This window comes from Solea senegalensis, linkage group LG10 (genome assembly GCF_019176455.1).
Source record: "Solea senegalensis isolate Sse05_10M linkage group LG10, IFAPA_SoseM_1, whole genome shotgun sequence".
NCBI classification, from domain to species: Eukaryota; Metazoa; Chordata; class Actinopteri; order Pleuronectiformes; family Soleidae; genus Solea; species Solea senegalensis.
Window position 1 is genome coordinate 14,876,409 of NC_058030.1, and position 13,132 is coordinate 14,889,540.

The 13,132-nt window shown below is 39.3% G+C and overlaps 1 protein-coding gene across 1 annotated transcript; it reads left to right on the plus strand.

Annotated features, from left to right (window-relative positions):
• The first annotated feature begins 589 nt into the window (after positions 1 to 589).
• On the plus strand, positions 590 to 11,538 carry LOC122776287 (very long-chain acyl-CoA synthetase-like). Its single transcript, XM_044036739.1, has 10 exons — positions 590 to 1,145; positions 6,113 to 6,322; positions 7,812 to 7,970; positions 8,050 to 8,174; positions 8,286 to 8,480; positions 9,418 to 9,508; positions 9,639 to 9,837; positions 10,121 to 10,218; positions 10,664 to 10,794; positions 11,148 to 11,538. The coding sequence occupies exons 1-10, from the start codon at positions 668 to 670 to the stop codon at positions 11,322 to 11,324; spliced, it is 1,863 nt and encodes a 620-aa protein (XP_043892674.1). The 5' UTR covers positions 590 to 667; the 3' UTR covers positions 11,325 to 11,538.
• Positions 11,539 to 13,132: the final 1,594 nt, after the last annotated feature.

Genomic DNA, 13,132 nt, shown 5'->3' on the forward strand with positions numbered 1-13,132 from the left:
ATTTGTAACACAGTTGGAGAATGATGTCTTTGAAACAACAGCTTCATACGTTCATAAATGCTCTAAAAGGACAGCACCAGACTAATCTCGGTATTGGTAGTAATTTTGGATATGAGGGTGCATGTGTTGCTGTATTTAATTATAAGAGAGCAGCTTTATACAGTGGTGGGGTCAAATTATTTGTTTTCCCACTTCCTTAAGAATATGTTTAAACATTGTTATATTCTCACAATTTACTTTTGTGTTTTTCATTGTTTTTCATTTGTAGTGTTTTTGCTACCTAAATGAAGTGCAGTTCGTAGTAATAACCTGCTGGTGTCGCAGGTGTAAATCACTTTGATTGTTGTTCATTGTCCTAATTGTTGTTGTGGACACTTTTCAAAGCTGTGTGTGTGCGCGCGCGTGCGTGTGCGTGTGAAGTGAATTTAGTACGAAAAAAACAACAGTATATTAGAATTAGTATGACATTAATAAATGAAAGGTGTTAACATGACACTGAGTGACTGGACACCGCCCCGCAGTACAGAGTGCGTGAACTTTGACACTAATTTCACTTTTTCCACACCCTCTGTCTCTCTCTCTCTCTCTCTCTCTCTATCTCTGTGTGTGTGTGTCAGTGTCTCTGTTGTGGCTGGATGAGTCCAGCTCAGCCCACTGAGCTGCAAACATGTACATCTGGTTCACAGTGTTGGCCGGACTGGCCATCCTGTCCTTCTCTTTCCTCAAAACACTTTTCCCTTACTTTGACGCAGACTGTGCGTACATCCTGCGGAGCCTCAAACTCGGTGCCAGACTCGTCAAGTACAAGAAAAACAAGCCCTTCTACAGCATCCTGGACTGTTTCTTGGACGCAGCGAGGAGACACCCCACGAAGACATTTGTGCACTTTGAAGGTCGAGAGGTTTCTTATGGCGAAGTGGACAAACAGAGCAGCAAAGTGGCCAGAGCGCTGCAGGCTGCAGTTCAGCTGAAGGAGGGCGACACTGTGGCCATGTTTCTCCCCAACGAACCCAGTTTCATATGGACTTGGCTCGGTTTGGCCAAACTAGGCTGTGTGGCTGCTCTGCTTAACTTCAACATCAGGTCCAAGTCTCTGCTGCACTGTTTCTCCTGCTGTGGAGCTAAAGTCATCATCTCCTCTGCAGGTCAGTCTCACACACACACACACACACACACACACACACACACTCTGAATACACATCATGAATGTTTACTCAGCTTCACCAGTGGCGTGCACACGGGGGCAATCGACCCTCGGTGTCCTCATGGACCAAAGTGTCCTCTTGTGTCACATGACCAGAGGTGATTCTAGAGTCTCATAGAATCCCCTCCAACCAGCATTCATCACCTTTATATAATAAATAATAAAATGTAAACAGTTTTTATTTCTCAAGTTTACATTATTATCCACGGAAGCTTATTGTATTCACCTAAAATCAGTTTTTTGTGGGGAACTGAAAGCAAAGTTATCCCAGTTTAATCCGGTTTGATATTCAGCGAAAGGAATGTCTTTAGTTGTCAGTTCCTCATCCAGCATAATGAAAATAAATGGCTCACGTTGTAACAGCAGTCTCACAGACATGTGTATGTCACGTGGAACTATTTACATATTACATATTAGTTTGCAGCAGGTCAGGAGGGCTAATGGGCTACAGGATCATCCTGGAGCTTCTCGTCTAGGGAAGCAAAATAATAGTTTTTTTTCTCTGACCTGGAAAAAAAATCTTGTAAAAACAAAAAAGTGTTTTTTTTAGGTGAATGCAATACGCTTCTGTAATTATCTTTTCAAAGTATAAATATAAAGCCTAAAAACTTGTTTACTGTTAGAATTCTGAATTCAGAACAATAGCTGGGTGTGGAGCCCCTTTAGGGAGTTCTGCGCCTTTGGCAAGGCTGTATAGATTCAAAGTTGGTTAGCCCTCAGGGGGCCCCCTTCTGCCTTGCACTCTAAAGTTCCCTCTAGAGTGGTAAAGACATGAGGAAGAGACCTATGGGCACTATGCCATTTATATGTGACCCCTAAAGCAAAACATAGACTTAAAAGATTGATTGATTCTAAATGAGTGTATTTCTAGTGGAGAAAGTTCCCTACTGTCTCTACATGACAGTGTCCTTAGAGGACATGACATTCATTGCTGTCTAGGAAATGTCAGTGTTGGTGATGCTGTAAAGGATGTTCCTGTATATGTGGGATGTGACATACTAGTGGCACCTGCCCCACTGATGCACAATAGGTACCCTTTGAATTTTTCACCCCTGCTCTTCCAAATGTCCGTGCATGTCACTGATCTTCACCATGATGTGACCCCAGGCAGATAAAAACAACAACAACGACACAGTCCTGAACTAACAATAATTATGTAAAAGACATGAAAGACTAATTAAAGACAAAGGGTATTTTTCTGTTTTTGCATAAACTGCTGTGAAATGAATATTTGCAGTAATTATTGTTTGCCTGCGTCACCACAGAAACAACAAGGCACAGTCTGATAAGACAGATAAAAAGTGTTAGTTGTTATTAATACATGGTTGTGTTTCATTTCTGCTTTTCTTCATTTCATTTCTTGCTTCTTCCACCACGTGGAGGTTGTTGTGGTTTCTTCGTCAGTTCAGACAAACCTCCTCTCATCCACTGAATCTACTGTTTCTGCTTATTTTCCAGTACAGTGACATGTGGAAGAGAGAGGGACAGTACAGTCACGTGATTCTGCTTCTTTAGTTTTTGTTTGTGGAAACCATTGCACTCATCGAAATGTTCCTTGTAACCGTATTAAAGGTAACAAGTTGAGCATAGGGCATTTCCATTATCGGGATAATGGTGAACTGAGAAAATCTATAATATTTCACATTAGTAATTTGAAAATACTGCCTTGCTCACCAACACAAAAAGAGGCAGCCACATCTTTCCAGTCTGGTAGGAAACCTCATTTAAAATAATATTAAAATTGTCTTGTTTTTTACTTTATCAGGTTCATTTAAAATATGTTTTGATGACTGTAACTTTTTTGTAACCTTTTTGAATATGTTATAAGTCAATTGAAATTGTTGGGGAATTTTGCTATCTCAATGTTTTGGTGAACAGTAAATAACAGCGGAGAACAGTAAATAACAGTGGAGAACAGTAAATAACAGCGGAGAACAGTAAATAACAGCAGTAAATAACAGTGGAGAACAGTAAATAAATAGTAAAGAACAGTAAGAACAGTAAATAACAGTGTAGAACATTATATAACAGTGAAGAACAGTATATAACAGTGGAGAACAGTAAATAATAGCGAAGAACAGTAAATAACAGCGAAGAACAGTAAATAACAGTGTAGAACATTATATAACAGTGAAGAACAATAAATAACAGCGAAGAGCAGTATATAACAGTGAGGAACAGTAAATAACAGTGAAGAACAGTAAATTTCAGCAGTAAATAACAGTGGAGAACAGTAAATAATAGCGAAGAACAGTAAATAACAGTGTAGAACATTATATAACAGTGAAGAACAGTAAATAACAGTGAAGAACAATAAATAACAGCAAAGAGCAGTATATAACAGCGAAGAACAGTAAATAGTTAAAGAACAGTAAATTTCAGCAGTAAATAACAGTGGAGAACAGTAATAACATGAGAACAGTAAATAACAGCAGTAAATAACAGTGGAGAACAGTAAATAACAGCAGAGAGCAGTAAATAACAGAACAGTAAAATAATAGCAGAACAGTAAATAACAGCAGTAAATAACAGTGGAGAACAGTAAATAACAGCGGAGAACAGTAAATAACAGCAGTAAATAACAGTGGAGAACAGTAAATAATAAGGAGAACAGTAAATAGCGAAGAACAGTAAAATAACAGTGGAGAACATTATATAACAGTGAAGAACAGTATATAACAGTGAAGAACAATAAATAACAGCGAAGAGCAGTATATAACAGCGAAGAACAGTAAATAACAGTGAAGAACAGTAAATTTCAGCAGTAAATAACAGTGGAGAACAAATAATAGAAAGAACAGTAAATAACAGTGTAGAACATTATATAACAGTGAAGAACAGTAAATAACAGTGAAGAACAATAAATAACAGCAAAAGCAGTATATAACAGAAGAACAGTAAATAACAGTTAAGAACAGTAAATTTCAGCAGTAAATAAAAGTGGAGAATAGTAAATAATAGTGAAGAACAGTAAATAACAGAACAGTAAATAACAGTGAAAAGAACAGTATATAACAGTGAAGAACAGTAAATAACAGCAAGCAGTATATAACAACGAAGATCAGTAAATAACAGTGAAGAGCAGTAAATAACAGCGAAGAGCAGTAAATAACAGTGAAGAACAGTATATAACAGTGAAGAACAGTAAATAACAGTGCAGTGAACAGTGAAGTGAACTGTAAAACATCTATAAAACATCTATTTACCAAAATTCTCCCACACTACACCGCTCCTCCGCTCCCTTCACTGGCTTCCTGTAGCTGCTCGCATCCGCATCCGCTTCAAGACTCTAGTGCTTGCGTTCCATGCTACAAACGGATCCGGTCCAGCCTACATCCAGGACATGATCAAAACCTACACCCCAGCCCGCCCACTCCGCTCTGCATCGACAAACCGGCTTGCTGCTGCCCTCGCACTGAGAGGATCACAGAGGCACTCGCAGAACTCGAGACTGTTCACTGTCCTCGCTCCCAAATGGTGGAACGATCTCCCCATCGACATCCGGACAGCTGAAAGCCTCCACATCTTCCGACGCCGACTAAAAACACATTTCTTCCGACTCTACCTCGACTAAGACGACAAAAAAAAAAAATTGTATTGCACTTATGACTAGCACTTCATAGTTTGTTCTACTTGAAGCTCTTACTTACTTCTAGCTCTTATTTGTACCCAAATGTTTAAATGCACTTTTGTAAGTCGCTTTGGATAAAAGCGTCTGCTAAATGACATGTAATGTAATGTAATGTAATGTAATGTAATGTATAAAATGACACATGAGAACATATTCTATTAGAATCAGGAAGACACAAACTCTGTGGAATACGCTGCTCTTGACTCCATGCTCATCTATATTTTGCTTTACACGTGACCCTGATTGGGAAACGAACACAATCATTTTCTGCTTAGTCTGTACAAGAACACGTTCTCCTAACAACCAAGACTTTCACATATAACAATGGCTCTGAGGTGATAATTTTCAACTCTAAAAAATACTCTTTTAAAGCCTATTTTTACTGTTATCGCAATAATATTGAAAATAACATTCACTTTTATTCACAATTATTCAGGTCAGGACAATCATGACACTAATTTCCATGTTGTTGCATGCCTTGTTTATAACACAGTGAGAAATAATGTAAAGTAGATGCATGTATCATAGCAGTTACAGCTTCATTTTAATGCAACAAAGATACTTTGAGTTGTGACATTGCTGAGGTTAAACCAGTTAAACCAGTAGTTACCAGTTGTATCAGTCGTTGGAGCCTCTTTCACTTCACAGACTGAATCATCTCGTAGTTCCACCAAAGAGACATCGATGACTCCATTTAAATGTATTTATGGAGTAGTAGTGAAGTAGTTACGGGTTAATAGTTGACAACTGTGCTAAACAGCCTTTATTAGGATTGAGCATATGCTGTAAATGATCACTTTGTTTTAGTCAGCAGATCTGGAGGTCACGTGGGATTATGGGATTAAATCAAAGTGGACAAAAACTCGCATTGCAATGATTTAAAATTTTATTTTTTTTGTTTGAGTCAACATTTACGACTAAAAACTGTGATACACAAATCTGTGAAACATATACATGCTTATGTGTTCATTAATTTCTCATCTGTTCTGTTTAATGCAACCAAACTTTTTTTTTTTATTAACTCAGCAGTTTTAAAGGGTTCTTTTAGTCTTTAGTGTTTGCCCCACATTTAAAACAGGGGGAAAACAGGGAAAACCTAGTTTCTCTCTCTTTATGGAACACGGAGTCTCCCTGTTCTGAGCTGAACTGCCTGCACCATGTGCTCGTGTCCCAGTGGGAGCTGAGGTAACACGATGCAGGCCTTTACTGTGTGTGCAGCATTGTGTAACACAGCAGTCTGACACTGAGGGAGCTGAATGCTCCTCTTGTGTTTGCAGAGCTGCTGGACGCCGTGGAGGAGGTTCTGCCGACGCTCAGAGAGCGGGGCATCCGCGTGTATCTGCTGTCGGAAAGCTGTGGGATCCAGGGCATCGACTCGTTGTCTGACCAGATCGCTCAGGCCTCAGATCAGCCTCTGTCCCCAGACCTCAGGGCCAACGTCAATATCAGGAGCACGGCTCTGTACATCTACACGTCAGGCACCACAGGTAAAGCAGGAAACCTTTATTTAAAACAGGTTTACACTGAACACAGTGAGAACTGCTCGAACAAAACTTCCCTTTGAATCTGTTATTATGAATCACTTCTGTATTTATTACTCGACAACAGTTTTCTTCCTGTCTTTGCTGAGACTTTCAGTTTTGTGAGTTAAGCTGCTCTCAGACCTAAAGTTTACTGAACTCTGTGAACACTGGTTCAAACAGGAAGTTTCACTGTATGTCCACAGACGTCACTCTGGAGATTCTCTTGCAGCACAACAACGAGATGTAAACAATAAGATTTTGTGTATTTTTTGTGAAAACAAGGATCAGTATTAATATGTATTTAAATAACATTATAATATACATTATAATACATATATCATAAAAAAGAACACCCTGGGACACCTGTGATGTCATTACTACGGCTTTAAAGAGTGATAATGTAAGAACTCTACTCAACATTAGTCTTGTTGTTTTTTGATATTTGATGCAGAAATATTGCATAATATATCTATAAGCCTAACTAAGTAACACCTTTTTAAAAAAGTCTTTCTCCCCAATTTTATCCTCAAACAGGTTTTACATGCATAGCGTTGTTTTATTGCTCCACCACCATGGTTTCCTAAACACGGAAACCATTTGTTTTTGCTGAAAACAGCTCCTTGCTTGGCCTGAAAACATTACTCTATGGTAGTAGTAGTAATATTCATATTAATCATAATACATTTTATTACAGAATAAACAATTAAGACAGTGAAGACAATGAAGAGCAATAAAACAACACAATGCAACCAGAACTGGGTTAAAGTTAGGGGAGAAAGACTTTTCTAAAAAGGTGTGACTTTGTTAGGCTTCAAGATATATTATGCAATATAACAATGTTGAGTAGTGTACTTACATAATCCCTAGTTAATCCGTAGTAATCCATATTTCTATTCAAAGTCCACAGTGCCCTTTAATGACGTCACTGACTTTATTCCTCTGTGCTAAAACCTCCACTTCAAATGTCGAGTACTACATGTTTCCCAGTGTGTTGTCTTTTTATTTTTAATTCTTTTTGTTAAATGTCATTGCTGTTTGCTCCGCGTTTAATGTGTGAGCGTTCCACAGTTTGAAGACACACTGGATGGGAGAGTAGAGAGTAGAGAGAAGAGTTAGAGAATGTTTGAAAGTGAAGGAGGAGCCATTTCGTGTAGTGAACTTTGAACTCTTAAGCAGATGTGGTATTTAACAGGGAGCCAGTGCAGCTTCGAGAGTGAAATAGTGAGAGTGATTCCGTCCAAACAATGGTCAAAAAATGTTGATGTATTTTCATGAAATGTTGAAAAAGCAATGGAAGGAATCTATGATTTATGATTTCACAGCAGAGACGTGGGCCGTTCTGCAGCAAGTGGGTGTGTTTTTGTTTTCTGTCTCTGGTGAAAACTCCTCATCCCTGATGCATGTTTCTGTTTTCAATAACATGAGATGATTTATTGCCGCTTCACATTGGCAGGTTTGCCTAAAGCAGCTGTCGTCTCCCATGAGAGAGTGTGGGCCGCCTCCTTCATCCAGGCAGCATGTGGGATCACAGCAGAGGACATTTTCTACATCAACCTTCCTCTCTATCACAGCGCAGGCTTCCTCATCGGGATGGCCGGAGCCATTGAGAGAGGTAACATTACTCACACACATTAAACTCCTGGTTTTGGATCAGAAGAAGAAGAAGGTGCTGATGTTCATGTGGATTGCAGGTATGACCATCATTCTGAGGAGAAAGTTCTCTGCCTCTCAGTTTTGGGACGACTGCAGGAAATATAACGTGACAGTGATGCAGTACATCGGTGAAACGATGCGCTACCTCTGCAACACACCCAAGGTGAAAGAAAACTACAGCGACCAGTCATGAACTCATCAGTGACGGCTGTCACTGTGCACATTTCTGAATGCATCCTGAAAGCCAACCAGAAAACGGTGTCACTGTTTACAGAAAGACAACGACAAGAGCCACAAAGTGAAGATTGCCATTGGAAACGGCGTCAGGACAGACATTTGGACAGAGTTCCTCAATCGCTTCGGTGACATTCAAGTCAGGGAGCTGTACGCTGCCACAGAGGGAAACATTGGCTTCATTAACTACACGTCCAAGATTGGTGCTGTGGGACGGGTCAATTTCATCCAGCGGGTAAGTGAAGGAATATGTTTTCAGACACGGCAGCAGTTTGGACGGACTGACTTTACATTTAAATTGCCACTGAATTCTGTCCAAAAACAGGCAGATTTGGGGATTAGACTGTAAACTGTGGATGATTGTCTGTCTCTGTGTGACCCTGTGATGGACTGTGACCTGTCCAGGGTGTGGCTCGCTTTTCACTCTATGTCAGCTGGGATTGGCACCAGTGACCCTCATGTGGAGAATAAAGCAGTAGAAGATGAATGAATGAATGAATGAGTAAATGAATGAATTTCATACAGAAATCCATTTCCTCCCCTCTCAGCTCATCACTGCCTTTATCTATAGCTTGTGTCACAAACAAAACACCATTTCAATTCATTTTTTTTCCATCACAAATTTAACAGTGAAACACTGAACTCAACAGTCAGTTTTCTTCAGTATGAATGCAGATTTCTATGGATCACACTACTTGTTTCCATATCTTTCCCAAAAGTCAGTTGTGAATTGGATTAAAAGGGCACTCCACTCCGTTGCTTCATCACCTTGAATCATCTGTGAAAACAGCTCAGTCTTAGAGAGCAGTTTTTAATTGAATTTTCAAATGAAATCCTTGGAGTATCTTGGAGTCACACGATATTTTATGATTTTATGATGATGATTTTGATATTTCATGTTTCTGTAAACAGGGTTCTTGTCAGTTATTCTGTCAAATGTGCTGCCGCCTGTCTCGGCAAGGACCCTGGTGTGAAAAAGATTTTCAATCTCAATGAGGTTCCCCTTGTTAAACATAGGTAATAATAATAATGATAATCTTAATCATAATAACAATTATAATAAAAAATCCTATTAGACACCCGTATGTTTTGAGTTGAACCTGCTACCATTACTATTTAGCTGTGCACTCAGTCTTGATGCAGCTTGTTGTGGTTTTCTTTCTCCTGTCAAGTTTTTCTTTCCTCACGCTTTGATCAAGTTTGACATTGAGAAGGAGGAGCCAATCAGGAACTCTGAAGGTCTGTGCATCACAGCAGCCACAGGTGAGTCGATGCATACAATCCTAAATATAACTGGTTCCAGTTCATAAGGTAAGGTAGAAATGTGGTGGTTTTATCATCATCATCGTCATGGTGAACTGTGATGAATCATTTTCATGTGTCGATACATCAGGTGAAACGGGACTCTTGGTAGGAAAGATAACGCAGAGGTCTCCGTTTATTGGCTACGCTGGGAACCAGCAGCAGACGGAGAAGAAGAGGCTCCGCAATGTGTTTAAAAAGGGCGACCTTTACTTCAACACGGGAGATTTGCTTCTGTTTGACCACGAGAACTTTGTCTACTTCCAGGATCGAGTTGGTGACACTTTCAGGCAAGTAGTTTTGGCTCTTTATATCCTTAACACCCACTCTAAAACCCTTGTTAAGGTCAAACCCCACTTACTGTGTGGTCATTGATAAATAAAGGTGACACATTTTAAAGCAGCAAAAAAGACAACTAGTTACTATTGTGGACTCAGTCATTTACCCTGCTGAGACTCAGCAAATTAGAGTAGGTGTCTTGTTGTGACATCACTGTTAAACTAACTGTTTTCAGTGAAAGTCAGGGTGGTTTATTTATTGACATAAACACTGTCTCTGTGTCTTTGTTTCCAGGTGGAAAGGAGAAAACGTTGCAACGTCTGAGGTCGCAGACATTCTCACAATGGCTCAGTGCATTTCAGAGGCAAACGTCTATGGTGTGAAAGTTGAAGGTGAAAACACTCATCAGTAAATAAATACTTTCATAGAAATGACTCCCAGTGTCTTAAAGCTGCAGTGCATTACGTTTGTTGTGATGATTCTGCCTCTGTTTATGCGTCATTTAAACAGAAATGATGTCACATTATTGGACTGTGAAAATGTGCTCTGTCAAGCAATACTATCAGCAGTAGTTCAGAAACTTTTTGTGCACCCTTTTATGTGTTTACACTCACACTCCAACCTGTTTGCAGCCGTCTACTAGTTCAGTTCTGCTGTCGCCCATGTCCGTCTTCATATAAAACAGAAGACGGTTGCTGGGCGACGAGATCTAAACACAGAGAGAGTCGTGTTAATCAACATTCGACCCTCCTTTTTGACAGAGTAGCAGATATTTGTTCATATTTAAGAGTTACACACTGACTACAGCGTGTGAATAAATCTTGATGTTGTACACAGGTCATGAAGGACGCATCGGCATGGCTGCTGTCACTCTGCAAGACGGAGAAGAGTTCGACTGTTCAGACGTTTACAAACAGGTTGTCAACTACCTCCCTGCCTACGCAAGACCCCGATTCATCAGGATTCAGGTGACACTCGTTTAGAGCTGAAACAATTACTCGATTATTAATCGATTGCTAAATGAATCGTCAACTATTTTGATAATCTATGAATAGGTTTGAAGCTTTTTTCATGATTAAAACAAGATTTCTGATTGTTTCACTTTGAGGAACTTTTATTAAAGAAAAAACACTAACTGATTAATGGATTCACAAAATAGTTGGTGATTAGTTAAGTCCTGGTTAAATACTAAATATTGAGTGTAATGGTTGCAGCTGTAGTGTAAACACTGTCTGTATTTTGGCTCTGTTACAGTGTAAGTTCAGTTTTCACTATTTTTGCTGAAAGGTAGTGTCTAACGCAGTCACACTGACCTCTGCAGGCCTGCCTGGAGTTGACCGGAACATTCAAGATGAAGAAAGTGAAGTTGGTGGAGGAGGGATTCGACCCGGCTCACATCGAAGATCGTCTATACTTCCTTGATGCAGAGGACAAAACCTACGTTCCGCTCACTGAGGACATCTATGCAGCAATAGCATCCAGGCAAATCAAACTCTAACACAGGATGGAACAACTTGTCTATTAACTAATAACAGACCTTTTTTTGTTTTGTTTTTTAAAAAACAGTCAACTAATCTCAGGGGACTTTAAAACATTACACCGAGTACAAAGATTTTTTGTGGATCAACAGCTATTGTTCACTTCCAGTTTTGTAAATGTCCTTCTTAATTCTGACTGTTGTACTTTTTATGATTAAACTTTGGTAATCCTTACACGCTCCGTTTATGATTCGGGTTTAATAATTAAATCTTGTATTATGTTGTTGTTCTTGTATCTCAAGTTTACTTAGATTTTAAGGTTGAGAAAGATTTAAACAAATAACTCAGGTAAAAAACATTTACACAGATTCAAATTCCACTCGTGTCAAATTGTACTATCTGTGGTGAAGTTTATCGTTTTACCTTTGTACTGATGTTATGTGTTTGCTGTGTGCGTATGTTATTGGCTTACACCGTTAACCTTTATCATGTAACGTCATAGGAGGAACGCTGGGGTTGTTAGTTAGTTAGGTAGTTGTTATTCTGTTCTATTGTTTGTCTGAAAGATGTCAATGTTCTCTGTTTGTGAGCAAAGCAAACCCAGCTGACTGTGATGGTGGTGAAACAACACAAAGAAAAGTGAGAGCATTTCCTTTTCCGAGAATGTTTCTCTGTGTTTTAACTTAAATGTGTGTTTGATTTGTGCAAATAGAGATGTGGTTTTCCAATGCCACTTCTAGTTTGGCAGCTTATCACGTTGTAAAAGATAGACACAAGTGCAGGACACAAGCACAAATCAAGTTTACAGAGGTAATGTTGGGTTGGGATACGAAAAACAAAGGCAGTCACATAAGGAAAGTATCCAAAGCAATGCTCAAATCCAAAAACTTACAAATGTCATTAACTACAGAGAAGATGAGGAACTAGACGATCTGACAGTGAGTGACAGGTGAGCTGTGGACATACTCTGTGAGCTGAGGCGATGATGAGAGACAGGTGGAACTAATACAACACAGGTGACAGACATGACAGACAATGAGACACGATCATGGATACAAAGTCAAACAGAAAGTGAAGTCAAGATACACGGGGAGAATTTGACAATGAAAGCAACAGACATTTATATTTCAAAAGTTGGACACAGTGCCGGACACCAATACAAGTTCAATCTAAGGAACCACCAGGAACATGAAGTGCAGACCTGGTAAGTAAACCAATACGTAAAAATGTAAATATTGCTACACTGACTGTATCTGCAGCTTACATGTAACTGCTAGATTCACATCTCAAATGCGATCACACAGCAATCGTCAGTGGTAAAAACCATTATATTGTTGTTCCAGAGTACACATGCATTTGTTTGGCAGAAAAAAAACAACCTGGCTGTGTTAGAATGAAAATCATCTGGAGCTGGCTCCACACACATTTCCTGTGCGGATCTGAAAGGATTCTAATACGCTCAGGACGTGCATGTGTGAGCAGAGGGAGGGTCAGAGACGTGACACATTCCTCTGAAAGGTGTGACTGGCTCATCGTCACAGGAAGAAGAAATATGATGAGCATGTTAATGGGCCCATTTGCACAGCAGCTGTTTTGACACCTTTTAGCAGGAAAAGATGAAAAAATGTCGTCCAAAAATTGACAAAAGTCATAGTTTAGTATGTCGTCCAAAAATGGACAAAAAAAATCATATTTTAGTATGTGGTCCAAAATGTGACAATAAAGTCATACTTAAGAATGTCGTCCAAAATGTGACAAAAAAGTCATAGTTTAGTATGTCGTCCAAAAATTAACAAAAAGGTCATAGATTAGTATAATAGATCCAAAA

Excerpts from the sequence above, each read along its gene's own strand:
- LOC122776287 (XM_044036739.1), top strand. The coding sequence starts at position 668 with ATGTACATCTGGTTCACAGTGTTGGCCGGACTGGCCATCCTGTCCTTC. Across the intron at positions 7,971-8,049 it reads GGCCGGAGCCATTGAGAGAG|GTATGACCATCATTCTGAGG; the intron begins GTAACATTACTC and ends TGTGGATTGCAG. Across the intron at positions 9,838-10,120 it reads CGAGTTGGTGACACTTTCAG|GTGGAAAGGAGAAAACGTTG; the intron begins GCAAGTAGTTTT and ends CTTTGTTTCCAG.